Below are 23,059 nucleotides of genomic sequence, written 5' to 3' on the forward strand. Positions count from 1 at the left end.
TGGGAGGTCTATCTTGTGGTGCAAACTTCCGCCAAGTTTAGTTCGGGTGTTGAAGCTGGCTAGCCGAAGCGGACGAAGATCAACGCCTCCGGGGAGTACAGCAGTAGTGTCGGTTCCCACGAACTCCCTGACGCCGAGGCAGAGTTCCCGACCCCTCAATCCCGCCGCAACCGTCGCCCGGTTGGGCAAAAGTCCGTGATGTGGATGGCTAGGGGAAGTGCCAGCAGCTCCGGACCCGGGGTCTAATCGGCAACTCCTTCCCAGATCGATCCCGAGCTCCCCTCACTCGCCTGCATACAACATCATGATTCACTTTTAATCACCATTGAGAAGTGATTTGCAGCGATTGATCCCTTATACAAGTTGATGCTGAAGGATGTCATCGACAGTATGCGGCGCGATTTGGGATGCCACCCCTGCCCGATTGTGACGATGAGGAGTGAGACGGGGGCCGCATTTGTCGAAGCTTGAGGTTGTTTTTAACTATGTATTTTTTTAATAATTATGTATGTTTTTTGTTTTAAATAAAATGGTTGCATTTTCTCCGTATTCGTGTCAAAATTTAATTTCGTAAATTATTTAATGATGAATTTGTGAATTTTTATTATTGTGGGATGTCCGTCGGGATGTCCTCGGGGATGTCCGCCATTGTGCAGTGAAATGTCCTTATGATGTGGCAGAAGGTGTTTTCGGAAAGTCCATCGGAATGTTCGCCCGGACATCTGCCCGACTATGGATGCTCTAAGCACTTACTTCCTCCATCCGTGAATAGGAATCTATTTTTTTCATTTTTAGTCCGTCCGCGAATAGAAATTACTATCAATGTCAAACAAATTGAGATTTCTATGAGAATTTCTTAATCTTGCTAAAAAAATGCCATCTGAGCATAGCTCTCTTGCTATCATCCACCAACCCACAGTCTCATGCCATCTAGCGAAGTCAAATTAGGCAGCTCTGCCAAATCAACGTATCATCACAAAGCTTCCCTACCTCCTCTCTCTACAAATCTCAATTCGCAACTGCAGCAGCATTTACACATCTCTCCACCTACTTTTTTAGGCTATCTAAAAGCAGCGAGGAATTTTTGGATTGCTGCTCATTTTCGCTACGGTGAGTTTTTCTTCATCTCCATCTGAATATCCTCGATCATCTCTCATTTGTCGTGATTTTTCCAGAATTGTAGAGCCTGCTTCGATCTGTTAACCGAGGGAATCATTTAACCGGTTGATTTTCTGTTTGGATCGCGCAAAACTATCTGATGAAGTATTTATCGCGTAGTGTAATTTAAGCCTGAGGAGAGAATTTTGTTTTTATTTGAATTTGTAGCGGTTTGAATTGCAGCTGAATTATAATGAATCATCACTGGAACTGATTTGAGATTTTTTTTCACCGAATTTTCAATCGCAGCTTGATTTTCAAAGTTTTTTAGTACTATTATTAGTGTCGATTGACGAGAATTTAGTCATTATTTGAATTGCAGCTGAATTATAGTGAATCAGCACTGGAACTGATTTGAGGTTATTTCCCCGATTTTCAATCGCAGCTGGAGTTTTGGATTTTTTTTACTGTTATTAGTATCGATTGACGAGAATTTAGTTATTGATATTTGTCGACGTCCTTGCTGTGCAGATCAGGAGCTGCTAATCGAGAAATTAATTAGCACTTGCGGATTCTGATGGGGGCTGTGGGTGAATGGCACTGTGAAAAGAGGCCTTTCGATAAGAGTGAATCGTTTGCGAATAATAATGAGAATGTGCCTGAAACTGGATGCCTCTCCATCATTGTTCTCGGCGCTTCTGGTGATCTTGCCAAGAAGAAGACGTTTCCAGCGCTCTTTAACCTTTACCGGCAGGTTGATCCGAATATTACTTGTTTTTAGAATGAATACTCGTGAGTTGGACTGTTTACATCGTTTTGGAAACTAATGTTAAGTGTTTCTGGAAGGTAATTCATCTCTCATGTTGTTTTGGATTGTGATGTTCAGGGATTTTTGCAATTAAATGATGTTCACATATTCGGTATGCAAGGACCAAGATTTCTGATGATGATCTGAGAGATCGGATCAAAGGGTACAATTTCTGCAACTTTTTTAGTTTGAGCTTATGGTGAAAATCATTTGGAAGTTCACTATCTGACTGCTTTATGCCATGGAAATGAAAGAATATGTACTTGATCATCATTTAGTGAAGCATATGTACATTCGTGATATTTATTCATTCCTCTTTTTTAATCTGTTGTAGGTATCTTCCCAATGGTAATGATGTCACAGAAGATGTTAAAAACTTTCTATTGTGGTTAGTGATTGCTGTTTGGATGTCTTATCTTATGCTTAACCATATAGGATAATGTGTGTGTAGCATATCCTGACATTGTTTTGCTTGCAGATTAAATATGTGAGTGGTTCATATGATGCTCCGGAAGGGTTCCAAGCACTAGACCAGGCAATATCTGAGCACGAGTTCTCGAAAAACAGTACAGAAGGATCATCCCGTAGACTTTTCTACCTTGCACTTCCACCGTCTGTTTATCCGCCAGTCTGCAGAATGATCAAGAGTCACTGCATGAATAAATGTATGCACCATCACCGGAACTTGTTCTCGATTGCTCATTCCTCTGCATTTCCCTTCCATGAATCGTTACTCCCATTAAAGGAGCTCCATCTTCATAAATACTTCTATTTGACCCACTTCAATGTGTTTTAGCAATGGATGCAATGTTGGTTTATTGCATTGCCTTATGTATGGAGATGATAGAAATCCTCTTAGTTTGGCCGCTTCTCATGCCTTACATAAGACACTTTCGTAAGCCTTGGTGTAATTATTTTCAGCTGATCTTGGTGGATGGACTCGTATTGTTGTTGAGAAGCCTTTTGGAAGGGATTTGGAATCAGCTGAGGAACTGAGCTCACAAATAGGTGAACTGTTTGAAGAACCACAGATCTATCGTATAGATCATTATCTGGGAAAGGAGTTGGTGCAGAACCTGGTATGCTTGTTACCCTAATGTTCTGATAGATCATTTTGGTTATGTGTTGCATATGTTAGATTTTATTCTAAAAGGAAATGGTCACCATCTTACAATAATTTGCAGCAGTTGGTACTTCGGTTTGCAAATCGATTATTTTACCTCTCTGGAACCGTGATAACATTGCTAACGTACAGGTGAGCTGCTTATGTTTAAATAATGAGAAATTTCAATAAGTCTACTCTGGCTTTCGATGCAACCTTGACTTTTCTGTCCCCAGATTGTGTTCAGAGAAGATTTTGGAACTGATGGACGTGGTGGATACTTCGACCAGTATGGGTATGCCACTCTCGTCTCCAGAGTGTTTTAGTTCTGAAAATATATATTGCTCTTAAACATGTGAAATGTTAATTCTAATGAAGTATAGTTGAAGAAATTCTGCTTCTTCTTTTTGTTTAATCACAGACTGTGAACTTGTAGTTTACCAGTTCGGTTTTTTGTTTTTGCAGAATCATCCGTGATATTATCCAGAATCACCTATTGCAGGTTATACTTGTTAATACAAGAAATTATTCCTTCTCGTTTCATAGCTCTTTACAGAAAGTAACTTTTTTGTTGAGTTAAATGTATCCTATCATGTGGTATATGTTAACTTCATTAATTAGCATACTTATTGAATGACCTACAAGCAAATTTAACTAAAATAAAGATTCATAATACAGTTAACCTGAGTCTGTGTGCTTCCCTTTACCTATATTGAAGTCACAATTTTATAAAAATTGCAGGTTCTTTGCCTTGTTGCAATGGAGAAACCTGTTTCCTTGAAACCTGAGCATATTCGGGACGAGAAAGTGAAAGTATATATAGGATGTTAAGAAATCCTAATTGGGAATTAATAAACCTTTAATTGCATGTGGTCAACTTTTACACTAAGTTAAGCTGAATTACCTCACCCGATGATTGTCAGAAAGTATATCTCGGCTCGCTAATTATGTAGTTGGAATCCAGGTTTCTTCAATCAGTTCTTCCAATCAAAGACGAAGAGGTGGTGCTTGGACAATATGAAGGCTACAAGGATGATCCAACCGTTCCAGACAACTCAAATACTCCTACTTTTGCAACAGCGATTCTGCATATACACAACGAAAGATGGGAAGGTACCACAATTATTCCAATTTGTGATTATTATTTTTCCGTACATGAATAAGTTTACCTTGAAAATAGAATTTCTGATTACATATTCATGACTTTCTGTAGGTGTGCCTTTTATACTCAAGGCAGGAAAAGCTTTAAATTCACGAAAAGCAGAAATTCGGGTTCAGTTCAAGAGGTTCCTGGTGATATCTTTAAATGTACGTATTTTTCAATGCATGTATTATATGAATACTTATGGTGCCATCTTCTTGTTGTGTGATTGTATGAAAATATTCAGTTTAATGTTTTGACTTTTTATTCCAATAAACTTAATTAAATCACGTGTGCAGGTCAAAAGCAAGGAAGAAATGAATTTGTGATCCGTCTGCAACCTTCCGAGGCGATATACATGAAACTAACGGCAAGTTAAATGCAACAATGCTAGTTTTCGCAATTGGAACTCTGGTTTTTCCCTTTGTCTTGAACTTTAGTTTCTTCGTGATCATGCAGGTGAAGCAGCCTGGGTTGGAAATGTCAACAGCTCAGAGCGAACTCGACTTGTCATATAGACAACGCTACCAAGGGGTTGTCATACCCGAAGCCTATGAACGCCTAATTCTTGACACGTATGCTCATCTCTATACGGACAATAGCTTTACTATGTGTATTCATTTTGTTTCTTCATTCATCATGAATGCTTTTGTGATATCTCTGTATGCAGAATAAAAGGCGATCAGCAGCATTTTGTCCGCCGAGATGAGCTAAAGGTAAGCACGAGATTTCTATTTCATGGCTCGTATCACGTATATTGATACCTTCCGACCGATGTTCAGGCTGCTTGGGAGATTTTCACGCCCCTTCTGCACCGGATTGATAAAGGGGAGTTCAAGTCCCTTCCCTACAAGCCGGGAAGCCGAGGCCCTGCAGAAGCAGATCAACTGCTGGAGAAGGTGGGTTACGTTCAGACACACGGCTACATATGGATCCCTCCAACGTTGTAATCACTTGCTCAGGTCACTCGTCCTTCTACCTAAGTATATTGTTTTGTACGAGGCAAAGACATGAGCGATATATGTATGATGGGTTGTGTGTCGAATAATTTTGTTTTTGAAGACAATAATAAAGGTTGAAATCATGATTGATGCTTGCTTTGAGATTGAAAGGATTGATATGTGTCTTCATACTACGACAAGAAATGATCATACACATTTACGATTGAGAAATTATTAGAAGTCTTTTGCAGTTTCAATTGAAATCCTCTACTTATTAGCTTGAGCTAAAGCCGTGTTTGGTCCAAGCAATGTTATTAATGGCATATGGTGGTTTACGCCAATTGACCAAAAAACCGCCACAAAGTTATAGTGGTCGGCCTAGCCGGATATGGCGATCGATAAATAAATAAGTAAAATATAATTAATATAAATATATGAAACATAATGCAAAATTTTTAAAGCAACAAAAGCACGATATGCCTTAATAAATTCTTAAGCTAATAATTGAAATATAAAGTCAGGGGTATGATTCATTGTTAACTTTTCTTAAGTTGCTAAATTGCTAACTCATCAATGCAATGTATTAAAAATGTCAACACAATGATATTGAAATATTAACATAAACTTAAGTTGATATTTTATATTATATTGACATTGATATTTAAATGTCAACACAAATATGTATTGACATTTTAATGGGATTGTGTTGACATTTTAAATACATTACGTTAGCAAGTTAGCAATTTAAAACTTGTTATTTGGGAGGGTGAAAACTTTTCAAGAATTTGCATCAGAGATTCAGTTTTTTGGAGTAGTGATTCGAGTTGTGGTTTGTTGTGATCAAAAGTCCAGTGGGTTTGATCAGGATGAAGGATGTAATCCACTGAGAATGGTCTGCATAAACTTTATTCAATTATTGCATGCCGATATGAATAATATACTAATATTACTTGCGTATGATTATGTCTACTAAGTGAATTTCTCAGTATAAAATTTGATTTAATTTTGATTTGATGTATAGCGTTATATATATTCCCTCTATCCCAATTTAGTTTGGATTCTTACAAGTTAGTTGAGTTATTACTAAAAATAACCCTCTAATCTTACTTTATTATGAGTATCTCAGTCATAGTTCTCTCCTGTCCACAATTAATTGATTAGTTGGAATGTAAAATTCAGTGTCAATTATTCACGAACGAATGAATATTAATTTTGTCATGATTTAACAATACAAACCACATGCAAGTGAATTTCAACAGGAATGGATACATTGATAATAACTTGAAACATCAAATGACATCTTTGTCATGATAAACCCCATTCCCATTCCCATTCCTGGCCATGGATGCTACATTCTCCTTTGCTGCCTCAACTCAATCAACCCCATCCCCTGCATCAGAAATCAGCTTAGCGGACTCACTTTCACCCTCAGCCCGAATAATAGCAGCCCTCCTCTCCTGCTCTCCGCCTCTTCCTGGGCCACTTGCTTCTGCTCTACAGCCTCTGAGAATTCCGCACCATATGTGATGGCAACGTCATCCAAAAGTGACAACCACATTACAATCACGAGACATTTAGCACCATATTGCAAGCGATGTAAGAGCAGCAGCAGCTGAAAAAGACGGAACAGTTCACTATAAAATTAGAAAAAATACACACTAATATATAGCTAGACACTACCTCATCCAAGTCTAACAATCATAAATATGTATTACCGTTTATTGCAGTACATGCATTTAACTCGACCCAAAAGTGATTCTTGCTTGTTGCTGAAACTATTCGAGTTGCAGAAGTCGTTGCACCATACAAAAGACACACGGTTTAATAAGCACAACTCGTGATCAAGAAAGTATACCAACGATGTAAGCTCAAAATGAATACTATTAAGGACTAGATTGTGTTGCATATGACCAAATGGAGCACGCTTTTTTGATTGCTTATAGTTTAGCATTTGTACCTTTTGTATTCTAACGTCGTATGATCACTCTAAGGTCATAGTTGTCGTACTCCTCTTGCTGAACATTCTGAATTTTTCGTGCTGAGGCAACTACAGTAGAGCCACATTTATATACTGAATTTTTTTTGAGGGTTGGGATATCTCCAATGTCACAGGGGAGTTCCCCTAACTCATTGCATCTGATTACATGCAGCTCCTGGAGTTTAGGAAAGTTGGTCTTGTTGACCCTCCAATGCACTATATTTAAGGAAATGATGCTCAGAAACTGCAGTGAGCGAAATTCATCTCCTTCTGTCACCTCCCACTCTTCTTCCTCTGCCTCTCCATCTCTTTCAAACACACAATTCCATATATTGAGCACTTCCAGATTCGGCGGTCCACATAGAGTTGTCAAGAAACTACGAAATACTACACATTTAATTATAGTTAACTTTTTAATATTACATGGAAATCTGAGTTTGTTCAGAAAACGGCTACCATCTTTATTCAACACAGATTGATATCTTAAATCTTCTGTGAAGATGGCTAAGATCAATTTCAGTGTCTGGTGAGTTGATTGTATCACATATCTACTAAGATAACAACCTCATAGAGCATGAGTTGAAACATTAAATATCAAATGACATCATTTAAATTGTGGGTATATACCAAAATGAAAAAATTAGACATTTTTTGCAGACGGATAGAATATACACTACACATACTCCTCTCTCTCTCTCTTAATCAAACACAGTTGAGTTGATAAGGCACTTCAATTCAAATCAATAAATTGGAAATCTGAATCACCAATCACATATTTGAAGAAAGCAGAGCAAAACAGAGCAATAGTTGGAAAAAGGCAAGGAATGTTCAGAGATGCCAAATTTAGAACAAAGGATGCAAAATCACAAAAACCAACTGCCTACTAAATTTGCATCCAAATGAATTTCCACAAAAACTGAAAGATCTTCACAGTCTCAACAGTTACAAATTTCAAAAGGAATGGGAGGTGACATACCTAACAAGTGTGACAAACACATTATAATCACGAGTTGTTTAGGAGCATATTGCAATAAATGAAAGAGCAGCAACAGCAGCTGAAGAAGGCGAGCAGTTCGATATCAAATTAAGGGAAAAACTACATTATTATATATAGCTAGACAAAAAACAAATCCAAATCTAACAAATATAAACATGTATTACCTTTTATTGCACTACATATGTTTAGCCCGAGCCAAGAGTGATTCTGCTGAAACTATTCCTGTTGCAGAAATCGTTACACCATAAAGAACACACACGGTTAATAACCAAAAGTTGTAATCAAGAGATGATACCAATGATACAAGTGCAATAGATACTATTAAGGAATAGATTGTGTTGTATATGGAAAAATGGAGCATGCTTTTGATTGCTTGAAGTTTAGCATTTGTACCTTTTCACTTCTAATATTCTATAAGCACTTTGAGGTCGTAGTTGTCGTACTCCTCTTGCTGCACCTTCTGAATTTGTAGTGCTGAGGCCATGACAGAAGTGCCACATTCATGTATGTAAATTTCTTGGAGTGTTGGGATATCACCAATATCGCAGGGGATTTCCTCAAGCTCATTGCATTTGACTACATGCAGCTCCCGGAGTTTAGGGAAATTGGTCTCCTTGGCTCTCCAACGAACTATATTTAAGAGCTGGAGGTTCAGATGCTGCAGCGAGCGAAATTCATCTCCTTCTGTCACCTCCCACTCTTCTTCCTCTGCCTGTGCATCTCTTTCGAACACACATCTGCATATATAGAGCACTTCCAGATTCGGTAATGCACATAGTGTTGTCAAGAAACGCCGAAATAGTACACAGTCAACTATAGTTAACTTTCTAATACTATATGGAAATCTGAGTTTGATCAGGAAACAGCTACCAACTTTATCCAACTCAGATTGGCATCTTAAATTTTCAAGTTTGTGAAGATGGCTAAGATCAACCTCAATGTCTGGTGAGTGGATGTAATAGATTCCTAACCATATGATATTTGGGATGATCTCAAAGAAACCACTCCTAATCAATGAAGGAGTTATCCAAACAAGGAAAATTGTTTGCAGCTTCGTATGAACAAATCTTATCTTGTATCCGTTCCCAATTTTACTTATTGTTTCTGACCTCAAATGTCTTAACTCAGACATCTCCCATATCTCAGAAGGTAAACTAAGCATCATTACTTGCTTACAAATCAAGGTTTGCAGATTCCACAATCTTGATATTCCAATAGGTAAACCTGAAGTGCAGGAGAAAGCTAAGTAGCGTAGGTTGATAAGTTGAAGTATTTCTTCTGGGAACTCTTTGTATTCGATTCCCATTACATCTAGCACCCTAACCAATCTTAACATGGAAAATACAGGAGATGCAATCTTCTTCCCAGTGCATATAAAAGATCGAGCAAGGGACATCAATTGTGGTGAAGCGCACACTTCTTCTATTTCAGAAAACGAGTGAACGCTTACACGGCGCATGGAATCCTTGAGGTTTAAAAACTTTTCCTCGTTAGCCTTCCTTATGCATAGATCCCTCAAAAGATCATGGATTGAGTAGCTCATTGGTTTCCCATTGTGCTTTTTTCGTCTAACCAAAAGTAGATTCCTCTCCACCAGAGCTTTTAAGTAATCCTCGGCCTCTTCCTCCAAACTCTTATCTCCATTGGATTTCACAAATCCCTCGGCTATCCAAAAACTCTTAAGTCTAGATCCCTTAATTATGTAATCTTCTGGAAAAGCTCCCATATATAAGAAACATGGTTTCAAGTGAAACGGCAAGTGGTTATAACTCAAGAAAAGTATATTTGAGAAATGCTTGTTCGATTCAACAATTGAAGCTTTTACATCCGTTGAAACATTCTCCCAGACATCTCTTGATCTTTCAACCTTTGACAAGAGCCCTGCAATCACATGAATGGCAAGAGGAAGCCCACTACAATTACTCCCAATCTTAGCTACTACCTCTTGCAATTCACCGGGACAATCCTCTTCTCCAAACACAATCCGGCAAAGTAAATCCCGACTCACAGACTTGTTCAACAACTGCACGTGATGCAAACTGTTCGAGCCCGCAACATATTCCGCCACATCAGATTCCCTAGTAGTGATCACAATCCGACTCCCATTATTATTATCCGGGAAATACATCCTTATCTCATCCCAGACTTTCGTGCTCCATATATCATCCAAGACAATCATATATCTTCGTCCAAACAATCTCTTATGCAATATTTCTTTCAACTCAATTTCTTCGCATCCAATCAGTTCATTGTTGACCTTTTCATTCGGGCCCCGAAGAAGACTTAACAGAATTTCTCGCATATTTGGAACTTGTGAAATTGCAGCCCACCCACGATAATCAAAGTGAGACACAATATACGGATCGTCATAAAGATTTCGAGCAAGGGTGGACTTACCGATACCACCCATACCAACGAGGGGAATGATCTCCACCTTCCTCTCTGTATTCGTGAGACGATCCTTCAACTGCAATAGATCTGTATCAACTCCCACCAAACCAGTCTTATATCTCGAGGATGAAACACTCTTTTCCTCCACTTCCACAAGCTTCATAGATTCAAGTTGTTGCAAATCTGACGAAGTCACCCTCTTCTCAGCCATGAAAACCAGTACAGAATCCAGCTCTTGAGTGACTTGGTGCAGATCTGGTGTGGAAAAGGTCAAGCTCTCGCTTTCTGGGTTAGACAGCATTTGATGAACCATCTGTGATTCAATAATATCCTCTGCTTTATACACCGTATCTCTGATTTTTTTTTTTTTTTTTTTTTTTTTTTTTTTTTAAACTCACTCACAATCTGCTTGAATAAAATGCACCAAAGGATTACCCGACAAATTTGGAATGAAACTCTCGAATAATTATGAAGAAGGATTACAGAACAGAAATGGAAAGAAAAGAAAATAAAAATATAAATCCTCCGCAGAGGCCTACGGCTACTGCAGTCCTAAACTGATCTTACTTCCAAGATGATTTCTATCTCCTAAGAATCTCAATATTTATAGATGATTAATGCAGCTAAACAAATCAAATAACAAGCTTAACAAGATTGCCTATTTCTTCTCCCATATCTTCTCCATCAGTTAGCTTGAACAAACTAACCAATGGCTAGATTTGTGGAGCTATCCTGCTGGCACTCACTTGGCTAGACTATCCGTAATCACTTTGAAGTCGTAGTTGTCGTACTCCTCTTTGTTGCATTACAATCACGATACGTTTAGCCGCATATTGCAAGCGATGTAAGAGCAGCATCAGCTGAAAAATCCGAGCAGTTTGATATCAAATGAAGGGAAAAAACTTGTTAAGAACTGAGTTCTCAACGATAACGAACGCAGACGAACGTCGCTGGATCCTTTGCCCGTCGATCACTTCGGCGGCGGTTGTAGGGTTTGTGAACGAAAGAAAAATTGCTTCAATGATATTTTATTTCTTGAGTGGGGAAATAAAATACATCCGTATTTATATCCAAGGACTCTAGGATTGATTCGACCTACGATCCGGAAAGAATCAACAAAGAAAACCCGGAAATGAACTTAACGTACGCTCAATGAATAAATAATAATAATACCATAATTAAAGTAATTACAATAATTAAAAGACTCAAAATAAACATTCCCTTCCATCTCAGCGAGGCACAAAATCCCCATAGCGGGACGGAGGTTAAGTTTGACGACGCTCCGACCCCTCACGCCTCACCGGCGCCACCACCGGCTGCTGCTCTTCCGACACGTTGGTGTCCGCGCTGATCTCTCCATCCTGCTGTAGACTAGTCTCCTTTAGCCTTGCCGATGGACGTCCCGTAACAAAACTACATAGCTAGACAATACCAAACCCAAATCTAACAGACATAAACATTGATTACCTTTTATTACGCTACATACGTTTAGCTCGAGCCACAAGTGATTCTTGTGTTATGCTGGAACTATTCGAGCTGCAGATTTTGTTACACCATCCAGAAGACACACAGTTTAATAATCACAAGTCGTGATCAAGAAAGCATACTAACGACTTTAAGTTCAAAACGAATGGAGCATGCTTATAGTTTAGCATTTGTACCTTTTGGCTTCTAATAAGGTATGAGCACTTTGAGGTCGTAATTGCCGTACTCCTCTTGCTGAACCTTGTGAATATCTTGCGCTGAGGCCACGACAGAGGAGCCACATTTATATACTAAAATTGTTTGAAGGGTTGGGATATCTCCAATATCGCAGGGTATTTCCTCTAGCTCTTTGCAATCGATTACATACAGCACCTGGAGGTTAGGGTAGTTGGTCTCGTTGGCTTTCCAACGCTCTATATTCAAGGAAGAGAGTCTCAGAAACTGCAGTGAACGGAATTCATCTCCTTCTGCCATCTCCCACTCTTCTTCCTCTGCCTCTCTGTCTCTTTCAAACATACAAGACCTTATTTTGAGCACTTCTAGATTCGGTAGTGCACAAAGAGTTGTCAAGAAACTCTGAGCTACTGCACATTCATTTAGAACTAACTTTCTAATATTACATGGAAATCTGAGTTTGTGTAGAAAACAGCAAGCATCTTTATTCAAGTTGGTATGGCATCTTAAAATTTCGAGTTTGTGAAGATGACTAAGATCAACTTCAATGTCTTCGAAATGGATTCCTAAGCTTATGATATTAGGGATGGTCTCAAAGAAACCATTCCTAATCATTGAAGGAGTTATCCTCACAAAGTATATCTTATACAGCTTCTTATGAACATATTTAAACCTGTATTCTTCTCCAATTTCAATTAACATTACCAACCTGAGACGTCTTAATTCAGACATCTCCCATATCTCAAAAGGTAAACTAAGCATCATTCCTTGCCTACAAATCAAGGTTTGCAGATTCCACAATCTTGATATTCCAATAGGTAAACCTGAAGTGCAGGAGAAAGCTAAGTAGCGTAGGTTGATAAGTTGAAGTATTTCTTTTGGGAACTCTTTGTATTCGATTCCCATTACATCTAGCACCCTAACCAATCTTAACATGGAAAACACAGGAGACGCAATCTTCTTCCCAGTGCATATAAAAGATCGAGCAAAGGACATCAATTGTGGTGAAGCACATACATCTTCTATCTCAGAAGACGAGTGTACACTTACACGATGCATGGAATCCTTGAGGTTTAAAAACTTTTCCTCGTTAGCCTTCCTTAAGCATAGATCCCTCAAAAGATCATGGATAGAGTAACTCACCGGTTTCCCATTGTACTTTTTTCGTCTAACCAAAAGTAGATTCCTCTCCACCAGAGCTTTTAAGTAATCCTCGGCCTCTTCCTCCAAACTCTTATCTCCCTTGGATTTCACAAATCCCTCGGCTATCCACAAACTCTTAAGTCTAGATCCCTTAATCTCATAATCTTCAGGAAAAGCTCCCATATACAAGAAACATGGTTTCAAGTGAATTGGCAAGTGGTTATAACTCAAGTATAATATATTTGAGAAATGCTCATCCGATTCAACAATTGAAGCTTTTACATCCGTTGAAACATTCTCCCAAACATCTCTTGACCTTTCAACCTTTGACAAAAGCCCTCCAATCACATGAATGGCAAGAGGAAGCCCACTGCAATCACTCCCAATCCTAGCCGCCACCCCTTGCAATTCACCAGGGCAAACCTCTTCTCCAAACGCAATGCGACAAAGTAGATCCCGACTGGCAGACTTGTTCAGCAGCCGCACATGATGCAGACTCTTCGAGCCCGCAACATAAAAAGCCGCATCAGACTCTCTAGTGGTGATCACAATCCGACTCCCATTACTATTGTCCGGGAAATACATCCTTATCTCGTCCCAGACTTTCGTGCTCCATATATCATCCAACACAATCATATATCTTCGCCCAAACAATCTCTTATGCAAGATTTCTCTCAACTCATATTCTCCGCATCCAATCAGTTGATCACCGACCTTTTCATCCTGGCCACGAAGAAGGCTCAACATAATTTCTCGCACATTTGGAACTTGTGAAATAGCAGCCCACCCACGATAATCAAAGTGGGAAACAATACATGCATCGTCATAAAGATTTCGAGCAAGGGTAGACTTACCAATCCCACCCATACCAACGATGGGGATGATCTCCACCTTCCTCTCCATATTCGTGAGACAAACCTTCAACTCCAATAGAATTGCATCAACTCCCACCAAATCATTCTTAGATCTCGAGGAATAAGCACTGTTTTCCTCCAATTCTTCCACGAGCTTCATAGGTTCAAGTTGTTGAGTTGCTTGCTGCAAATCTGATGAAGACGTCCTCTTCTCAGCCATCAAAACCACTGCAGAATCCAGCTCTTGAGTGACTTGATGCAGATCTGGTGTGGAAAAGGTCAAGCTCTCACTCTCTAGGTGGGAAAGCATTTGATGAACCATCTGTGATTCAATAAGATCTTCTGTTTTAAACACTGTATCTCTGATTTGGCTCTCAAAACTTGCTATTTGGGTGTGTGACGACTTCTCAAGAATTTGCATCAGAGATTCAGCTTTCTGGAGTAGGGATTCGAGTTGGGGTTTGTTGTGATCGAAAGTCCAGTGGGTTTGCTCTGGATGAAGGATTTGTTGTAGGATGGTGATGAGGGATTGAAGATTGTATGCCATTTTTATCAAAATCTCTTGCAGTTGCAGGGATGAAGGCAAAAAAGAGGGCAGATATCTTGCAGCAATGAGAGGATAACACAATTATGGGCAATGTTATCACTACCTAAGCTGTAATCCACTGAAAATGGTCCCATAGATATCCTTTACCGCAGTGAGAGTATGTTTACTCAATTATTGCAAAGCGATATGAGTATGAAAATGGACCACACAGTTTCGTCATTTTTCAGATTATCGAAAAAATTATATTTGTTGGTAATTATTGCATGACAAATTATTTTATGAAATGATTAAGGATGTCATCTATTTATGAATAGGTAAGCTCCTCAAATCTAAAGTGTAAGAGAAAGCTAAGCAATCGTAAGTTGACAAGTTGGAATATTTCTTCAGGGAACTCCTTGAATACCATTCCTATTACATCTAGAACCCTAACCAATCTTAACATGGAAAAGACAGGAGAAATAATCTCCTGACCAGTGCATATAAAAGATCGAGCAAGTGACGTCAATTGGGGTGAAGCATTCACATCTTCCATTTGATATGATGACTGAACACTTACACGGCGCATTGAATCCTTGAGGTTTAAAAACTTCTCTTCGTTAGCCTTCCTTGTGCATAGATCCCTCAACAGATCATGGATTGAGTAAGTCATTGGTTTCCCATCTATTTGTTTTCCTCCAACCGAAATTAGATTCCTCTCCACTAGAGCTTTTAAGTAATCCTCGACCACGTCCTCCAAACTCTCATCTGTGTTATATTTTACAAATCCTTCAGCTATCCACAGACTCTTGAGTCTAGATCCCTTAATATCATAATCTTCTGGAAAAGCTCCCATATACAAGAAACATGGTTTCAAGTGAATTGACAAGTGGTTATAACTCAAGTATAATATATTTGAGAAATGCTCGTCCGATTCAACAATTGAAGCTTTTACATCCTTTGAAACATTCTCCCAAACATCTCTTGATCTTTCGACCATTGACAAGAGCCCTCCAATCACATGAATGGCAAGAGGAAGCCCACTACAATCACTCCCAATCTTAGCCACCACCCCTTGCAGTTCGTCAGGGCAATCCTCTTCTCCAAACACAATGCGACAAAGTAGATCCCGACTCACAGACTTGTTCAACAACTGCACATGATGCAAGCTCTTTGAGCCCGCAACATATTCAGCCACATCAGACTCCCTAGTAGTGATCACAATCCGACTCCCGTTATTATTATCCGGGAAATACATCCTTATCTCATCCTAGACTTTCGTGCTCCATGTATCATCCAACACAATTATGTATCTTCGCCCAAACAACCTCTTATGCAATATTTCTCTCAACTCATAATCTCCGCATCCAATTATTTCATTGCTTACCTTTTCATTCGGGCCACAAAGAAGACTCAACATAATTTCTCGCACATTTGGAACTTGCGAAATAGCAGCCCACCCACGATAATGAAAGTGAGAAGCAGTATACGGATCGTCATAAAGTTTTCGAGCAAGGGTGGACTTACCGACACCACCCATACCTACGAGGGGTATGATCTTCACCTTCTTCTCCATATTCGTGAGACGATCCTTCAACTCCAACAGAAATGCATCAACTCCCACCAAATCACTCTTAGATCTCGAGGAAGAAGCACTCTTTTCCTCCAATTCTTCCACGAGCTTCATAGATTCAAGTTGTTGAGTTGCTTGCTGCAAATCTGGTGTTAGATCATGCAAGAAAACCATTGCAGAATCAAGCTCTTGAGTGCTTGCTGCAGATTTGGGGTGGAAAAGGTCAAGCTCTCACTCTCTGGGTTGGAAAGCATTTGATGAACCATCTGTGACTCAATAATATCCTCTGCTTTATACACTGTATCTCTGATTTGGCTCTCCAAATTTGTTATTTGGATGTGTGAAGATTTTTCAAGAATCTGCATCAGAGATTCAGCTTTTTCGAGTAGTGATTCGAGCTGTGGTTTGTTGTGATCAAAAGTCCAGTGGGTTTGATCAGGATGAAGGATTTGTTGTAGGATGGTGATGAGATATTGAAGATTGTATGCCATTTTTTTCTAGATCTCTTTGCAGTAAAAGGGAGATATCTTGAAGCAATGAGAGCATAAAAGATAGATATCCTTTGCAGCAATGAGAGTGGAACACAATTATCACTACCTAAGCTGCAATCCCATCTGTACTCATTTATTGCAAGCTGATAAGAGTACTATTAGTACTTGTGTATGAAATTATAAAATTATCGAAAAAATTATAAATTTGAATAAATTTTGGTTAACAGTATAACTTAAAATCTTAATTGAAAAAATTATGAAATTATATTTGTTGGTGATTATTGCATGGCAAAATTCATGCTTCGATTCAGTGTGGAAATATTAAAATTGAAAACAAAATAAAAAAATTCCAATACTATAATTTTAATAAATGTATTTTATGCGTATAAGAAATCCTACTAATAAAAATATAAATAGATACATTTGGATTTTACTATTAAAAATAACTAGGTGATTAAAAAAGTAGATAAATTTAAAATTTTAATATAATGAGTACTTCCTCCATCCCACTGAAAATGACGCAATTTCCTTTTTGGTTTGTCCAAACCAATATGACTCATTACTAAAAATAGAAACACATTTATTTCTACTTATTTATTTGTACCAAAAGCGGGCAAAGCCCGAATACGAAGACAAAATCAACGAATATAAACAACACCTAGTCTGTCATGAAGCATCCCGATATAGAGCCCCAGCAGAGGGACCTCGAGCTCATGAACACCTCTATGATAAGAATAAGCATAATGCGATAAAAAATTAGCAGCACAGTTCCCTTCTCAATGAACATGTTGCAAAGCCACAATATATCTACTTTATTATTTTCTTTCACTTTACTGTCTCTACTCAACATTTTTGTCCACATTTTTGAATAATTTCATTTTATTTTAATTTTTCAATTCAATTCAATTCAATTTTTATAGTTCGAATTTCAATTTTTGTAAGTTTGATTTTTCAGAAAATTCGGTTCAATTCAATTCAATTCAATTCAATTCAATTCGTATGCTCACCAACATGCACCTAAGTCAAGTTAATGATGTATAAAGATTGGGTCTTCAAGATGAAGCTAAAATCAAATGCTTTTTTGGCATAGCAAAATCAAACTGCTAACTAAATTTGCATCTACGTTTTGCAAAACACCATACAAAGGAAAAGTAAGATACAAATCGATCCCAAAGCATAGACAGATGCAGAAACTACATCCCATAGCAAACAGAAGATATGAATCGTTAGTTAATGACAAAGACACATGAATAGAATTTCCGAAGATAGGGAAAGGGCGCACGGTTCGAAATTATTATACTCTCTACCCGAAACATTCTTACAACTTCTCGCGGTTTTAGAAACTGCAATTCGAAAACTCAAACATCCCCTGAAGAAACCAAAGAATGGAGAACCCGAGCTGACAATCTACAACATCCTGCAACAAAGAGGAAATGGGAATGGTCGATCAGAAAAGACGTTGTAGATGGCCAGTAACGCATAATGAACAGCAAAGGGAAACACGGTTTAACTATATAAACCGCATACAAGTGAATGATATCTACATCTCAACTATAATGAATTTCCAATTTTCCACAGAAACTAGAAGATTATGCACGTCTCATCGCCTCAACACTAGTGAAGTTCAACAGGAATGGCTACATTGATACTATCACATATCTACGAAGATAACAACCTCAGAGCATGAGTTGAGACTTGAAACATCATATGATAATGACTCATCTAAGAACTACCAATCATAGATCCTAAGAAGACGAAGCCCATCAAGTTGAATTACAGACTAACATATATGACATCTAATGGCATACACAAAAGAATTTGTTACAGACATAGCATTAATACACTCACTACCAAACTAATAAAACGAATAATGAATGCTACCTGATAGCTAACGTGCAGGATTAACCCGAGAAGCATGTTGTTGCTGCTAGGCAGATAAACCACATTCCGTTCCTGCCATGGAAGCTGCATTTTCCTTTGCTGCCTCAATCTTCCTCAGCTCGATCAACCCCATCCCTGCAGCTTCAGTTGCATCGGAAATCAGCTTAGCAGACTCACTTTCACCTTCAGCCCTAATGATAGCAGCCCTCCTCTCCTGCTCTGCCTTCATGACGACAAACTTAGACCTCTCCGCCTCCTGTTGGGCCACTTGCTTCTGCTCCACAGCCTTTGAGAACTCCGCACCATACGACAAGTGTGTGATGGCAACGTCATCCAAAACAATGTTGAAATCCTTGGCCCTTCTGATCAAACTCTCTCTCACAAGAGCAGATACATGGGGTCGTTCAGTGAGCAATTGATCAGCATTGAATTGAGCAACCACAGCCTTCAGAACCTCATTACCAATAGATGGCAGGACTTTCTCATCATACTCAAGCCCTAGGGTTTGGAAAATATCGGAAAGACGATTCACCTCGGGGCGAGATAGCACACGCAGTGTCAGATTGACCATCTGCAAATCCTTTGTACCTAATATATATATGTGAGGAAATAATGTTTCAGGCAAATACATTCAATTACACAAGTCAAAATTCAATGAAATTACACAATCCAAGTAACAATGCTTCGGTCCTTATGAAAGTGAATGGAATCCAATTGTGAGCCTTCATGTTCACAGAGAAATCTAATAACCATTGAAATATATAGAGATTAGAGATATTAAAACCTTCTTGGACAAGGTAAGCTCTGTTAGCTAAAAGATGAAATCGTATTACATTAATTGAAAACTATAATCTCCATCAATTAGAAGTGGACAAGTGGTACCATTATATTAACTAGTGATATGGGATCTAAAAAAACAAGCTAAGAAAAAAGTTAAACACATTAAAATCAATCATTAATTACTAACCAGAATTCAATAAAGTTATACAATAAAACGGGTAATAATACTTTCTTCCTCCGTAAAAGTGAATGAAATCCAATTGCGAGCCTTCATATTCACATACTAATAACCGTCGAAATACATAGTGATATTAATACCTTCTAGGACAATGTATACTCTCTTAGCTGCTAAATGAAATCCTATTAATAGACAAATTTATGATCTCCATTAATTAGAAGTGGTCACAATATATCAGCTCGTGTTTATAGGATCTGCACAGAACTAGCTGACAGAAATGAACAATAAATCAAGAATTCTTACGAGTCAGAATTCAACGAAATTATACAATAAAACAGGTAATAATACTTTCTTCCTAAAAGTGATTGTAATCAAATTGTGATCCTTCGCATACACATAGAACTCCAGCAACTGTCGAAATATATAGAGATATTAATATATTCTAATTCAATCTAAAACTATCTTAGCTAAATGAAATCCTACTATGAATAACAAGTAGTAAACAAATGTCATTGATTCAGAGGATCAGCAAAGAACGAGCTAAGAAACAAGCTAGCAGAAATGAAAAATAAATCATCAATTACCAGAAATGGAGGAGAAGGTGTGGGGGCGAGTACGGATGTCGAAGATGAACGGCTTCTGAAGCCACGGGACCAGAAAGTGAGTTCCTTCGCCGACGGTATCCGGCTTGACTCCTTGGAAACGATCGAATATCACGGCGCGCTGGCCACCGTCGACGGTGTAGAGACAGGAATTGACAGCAGCGCCGCCGATTCCGACGGCGAATGCGGCGCGAGCTATGTTATTCAGCGCATTCGCAGCTCTTTGCGCGTTTGCCATATCGAGATTTGGTGATTGAGAAATGGAAATGGAAATGGAAATGGAATGATCTAGAGAGAAAGGGTTTAGGGGAAAGAGAGGAAGGGTTTATAGAGAGATAGATTTCTCCCCAAGAAATGTTTTGTTAAACCCTAAGCTTTTATCTGAGATTTAGGTATATGGGCCGGGCTTCTTATTCGGCCCAACCAATCCATTTTTTTATTTACATTTAAATTTAAATATATGTCAATCATCTTTTCTCAATGTTTCGGCGAAAACTCACCAATCCACCGCCATTACTGCCGCCGTGGAATTTTCTGGCCGCCGTGTTCCCACTCTCAGCTTAACAGCATTAAAAAGCTCTAACTCTCTTTGTTCATCGGGTCAGCAGCTTCTTCTTTCCATTTCAGTCCGCATTTTTTGTAATGAGATCTGCAAGTATTCTCATTTTTTCTGATTTGGAATTTATGGATTATTTAAGAATTGGATAGTGAGATTTGCGAGATATTGAAATTTGATGTCAAATCTTTGTTCTTTTATTGATTGATGGAGCTTCAGTTTTGCTGGAAGCTTTGTGATGTTGTGAATTTTACTGAGAAAAAGTAATAAGCTGAAAATACAGGCATTTTACTCAGATTCTCTCTGTAATTCTAATTTGCCTTGTTTTGGGTAATTGTGATTTTAATTTTTAACTAATAACTTCGCAAGAAGTTTTCTACCATGATGAGGAAAGAGTCACCTATCAATCTTCAATAAACTTGAGTTCAAATTGCTGTTAGCTGTATATGAAGTAGGGATTTTTTTCACATTTTTGTAGATGAATTACTGTGAGTTGTCTACATGTTCTAATAATCCATAGAAAGTTGTTTGCCATTGTGCATTTTGTGATCGCAAAAGGATACAAATCAGAATAGTTATGAACTTTGAAAATTCTAATGATATACTTCGATGTGGAAACTGTTATCCAATCATAGCTTCTGGTGAAAGAAATCCCGAGTTATATGTTATTCCGTATTGTATCTTGTTGGTACTGCAGCAATATAGATATGGCCGAAAAGCACCACCAGTTCATAAACTTCGAACATTCTAATGATATATACTAGTAGTACTTAGATTGGAAAAACTCTTAACCCAATCGTTGCTTCTGGTTATAGATCATATAAAATGTTGAGTTAAATGTTGTTGATCCTTATGGTATCATGTTGGTTGGTAGTTGTAATGGTGATGATGAGGCCATTGAAAAGCCTTACCACTTCGAATGAGTTACTTAAAGTGGTAGGCTGCAGCACGTCTGAGTTGTGTACATGTTCTAATAATCCATAGAAAGTTGTTTGCCATTGTGAAATCATAGCTTCTGGTTATAGAAAATCTCGAGTTTAATCTTGTTGATCCTTATGGTATCTTGTTGACTGCAGACTTATAGGTATGGCAATGGCGCTCATGAGGTCATTGAAAAGCATCACCACCTCGAACGAGCTACTTAAAGTGGCAGGCTGCAGAACATTCGCTTCTGGAGGTGCTAAAGGGAAGAAAGGGAAAGGCGGTGCTGGTGGAGATGCCCCCAAAGCATCATTGATAAGCAAAGAAGTGAAATCCACTACTGTTTATGGTGCCAATATACTGAAAGATGGGCAAGACCCGAAAATCTTGCCTGATTCCGAGTACCCGGATTGGCTGTGGCACCTGCTCGACAAACGCCCCGCCCTCAGTGAGCTCAGGAGGAAGGACACTGAAACTCTTCCATTCGACGAGCTCAAGCGTTTTGTCAAGCTGGATAACCGAGCCAGAATCAAGGAGAATAACATGCTGAAGGCCAAAAATTAGGACAGACTAGTTTGTTTTGGACATGGGTTTTTTTTTACATCTGTGGATGAGTTAATCAAGTTCTATTTACAAGTAGATTAGCTCTACATTTTCCCATGAGAAATTATGTAGTTGATGTTGAGTGAATAGCACCTCTAGAAATGGTTGATGTTGCTCTCAAATGATGTTTTGTAATGTTTGCTCAAATTTATATGTTGGTGGTAGGGATGTCTGGTTCAAATAGGACCACCGGTTAAAATTGGAACCAGATCGGTGATTTCAATTTTCGAACTAGAACTGCCTTTGCTGAACTAGAATTGGCATACCGGTTCTACTGGTCTGGCTCGGATTCTAGAGTGTTTTGAGCTGTAACTGCCGGTTTTGGCCTAAAACTCGGAAAAATCAGTAATAGAGCAACAAAAACCGATGATTGCTGAACCAGAATCAACAAATTGGTCCGGTTCTAGTGTTTTAGAACATTACCTACCGGTTTTAAACCGGGAAAAATCGGTTAAAACTCAGCATAAACTAATCAAGAATTGATGATTTGACTCGGAACTATCATTTCCTTTGCTGGGCAGGTTACCATCAACTTTTTTCAGAACTGGAACCGACGGCATTACTAGTTGGTGGACATGTGATGAAGCCTAAAAGCCCTAAACCCTCTTATAACTAAGTCTTTAAAATCAAGAATCAAAGTAACAAGACAAAATGAGCTCCATTACACTTGAATCTCAACTTGCTTTATTACAACTATAGTAAAGAAACAAATGTTCTAATTATAGAATTCATATGTTCTGGCTTGGAGAATAATCTGTCTTAGCCCTCCAATGGGTGCAACAACCATCAAAAGAGTCCCCAACAATATGCACACCTGAAAATCAACTTTCTCTCTCAAA

General features: G+C 38.5%; 5 protein-coding genes and 1 pseudogene across 10 annotated transcripts; 2 read left to right on the plus strand and 4 right to left on the minus strand.

Moving 5' to 3' along the window:
* Nucleotides 1-1,081: 1,081 nt before the first annotated feature.
* Nucleotides 1,082-5,260, plus strand: LOC121791972 (annotated as a pseudogene).
* Nucleotides 5,261-6,222: 962 nt separating this feature from the next.
* On the minus strand, nucleotides 6,223-11,473 carry LOC121791971 (putative late blight resistance protein homolog R1B-16). 4 transcript variants are annotated; one of them, XM_042189766.1, is made up of 6 exons: nucleotides 8,460-11,473; nucleotides 8,230-8,301; nucleotides 8,045-8,123; nucleotides 7,048-7,455; nucleotides 6,806-6,865; nucleotides 6,223-6,702 (listed from the first exon to the last, which is right to left on the minus strand). In XM_042189766.1, the coding sequence occupies exon 1, from the start codon at nucleotides 10,767-10,769 to the stop codon at nucleotides 8,469-8,471; it is 2,301 nt and encodes a 766-aa protein (XP_042045700.1). In that variant the 5' UTR covers nucleotides 10,770-11,473; the 3' UTR covers nucleotides 6,223-6,702; nucleotides 6,806-6,865; nucleotides 7,048-7,455; nucleotides 8,045-8,123; nucleotides 8,230-8,301; nucleotides 8,460-8,468. The 4 variants fall into 4 exon arrangements, with proteins under 4 accessions (XP_042045700.1, XP_042045701.1, XP_042045698.1 ...); XM_042189767.1 differs by having other exon boundaries at nucleotides 7,048-7,376; nucleotides 8,230-8,287; nucleotides 8,459-11,473; XM_042189764.1 differs by having other exon boundaries at nucleotides 7,048-7,445; nucleotides 8,230-8,287; nucleotides 8,459-11,473.
* Nucleotides 11,474-11,589: 116 nt separating this feature from the next.
* Nucleotides 11,590-14,805, minus strand: LOC121791970 (putative late blight resistance protein homolog R1B-16). 3 transcript variants are annotated; one of them, XR_006048791.1, is made up of 3 exons: nucleotides 12,118-14,805; nucleotides 11,924-11,992; nucleotides 11,590-11,817 (listed from the first exon to the last, which is right to left on the minus strand). XR_006048791.1 is itself a non-coding variant. In XM_042189762.1 (2 exons), the coding sequence occupies exon 1, from the start codon at nucleotides 14,657-14,659 to the stop codon at nucleotides 12,128-12,130; it is 2,532 nt and encodes an 843-aa protein (XP_042045696.1). In that variant the 5' UTR covers nucleotides 14,660-14,805; the 3' UTR covers nucleotides 11,590-11,992; nucleotides 12,118-12,127. The 3 variants fall into 3 exon arrangements, 1 of the variants encoding a protein (XP_042045696.1); XR_006048790.1 differs by having other exon boundaries at nucleotides 11,590-11,820; XM_042189762.1 differs by having other exon boundaries at nucleotides 11,590-11,992.
* A 158-nt stretch (nucleotides 14,806-14,963) lies between these two features.
* Nucleotides 14,964-16,763, minus strand: LOC121791968 (putative late blight resistance protein homolog R1A-10). The gene has a single exon (XM_042189760.1). It carries the CDS (start codon nucleotides 15,891-15,893, stop codon nucleotides 14,964-14,966), a length of 930 nt encoding a protein of 309 aa, XP_042045694.1. The 5' UTR covers nucleotides 15,894-16,763.
* Nucleotides 16,764-18,626: 1,863 nt separating this feature from the next.
* Nucleotides 18,627-20,480, minus strand: LOC121791973 (prohibitin-3, mitochondrial-like). The gene is made up of 2 exons (XM_042189768.1): nucleotides 20,123-20,480; nucleotides 18,627-19,168 (listed from the first exon to the last, which is right to left on the minus strand). The coding sequence occupies exons 1-2, from the start codon at nucleotides 20,376-20,378 to the stop codon at nucleotides 18,627-18,629; spliced, it is 798 nt and encodes a 265-aa protein (XP_042045702.1). The 5' UTR covers nucleotides 20,379-20,480.
* A 167-nt stretch (nucleotides 20,481-20,647) lies between these two features.
* LOC121791969 (54S ribosomal protein L37, mitochondrial-like) lies at nucleotides 20,648-22,419 on the plus strand. Its single transcript, XM_042189761.1, has 2 exons — nucleotides 20,648-20,740; nucleotides 21,773-22,419. The coding sequence occupies exon 2, from the start codon at nucleotides 21,783-21,785 to the stop codon at nucleotides 22,179-22,181; it is 399 nt and encodes a 132-aa protein (XP_042045695.1). The 5' UTR covers nucleotides 20,648-20,740; nucleotides 21,773-21,782; the 3' UTR covers nucleotides 22,182-22,419.
* The last annotated feature ends 640 nt before the right edge of the window (nucleotides 22,420-23,059 follow it).

This window comes from Salvia splendens, unplaced genomic scaffold, assembly GCF_004379255.2.
Source record: "Salvia splendens isolate huo1 unplaced genomic scaffold, SspV2 ctg980, whole genome shotgun sequence".
NCBI classification, from domain to species: Eukaryota; Viridiplantae; Streptophyta; class Magnoliopsida; order Lamiales; family Lamiaceae; genus Salvia; species Salvia splendens.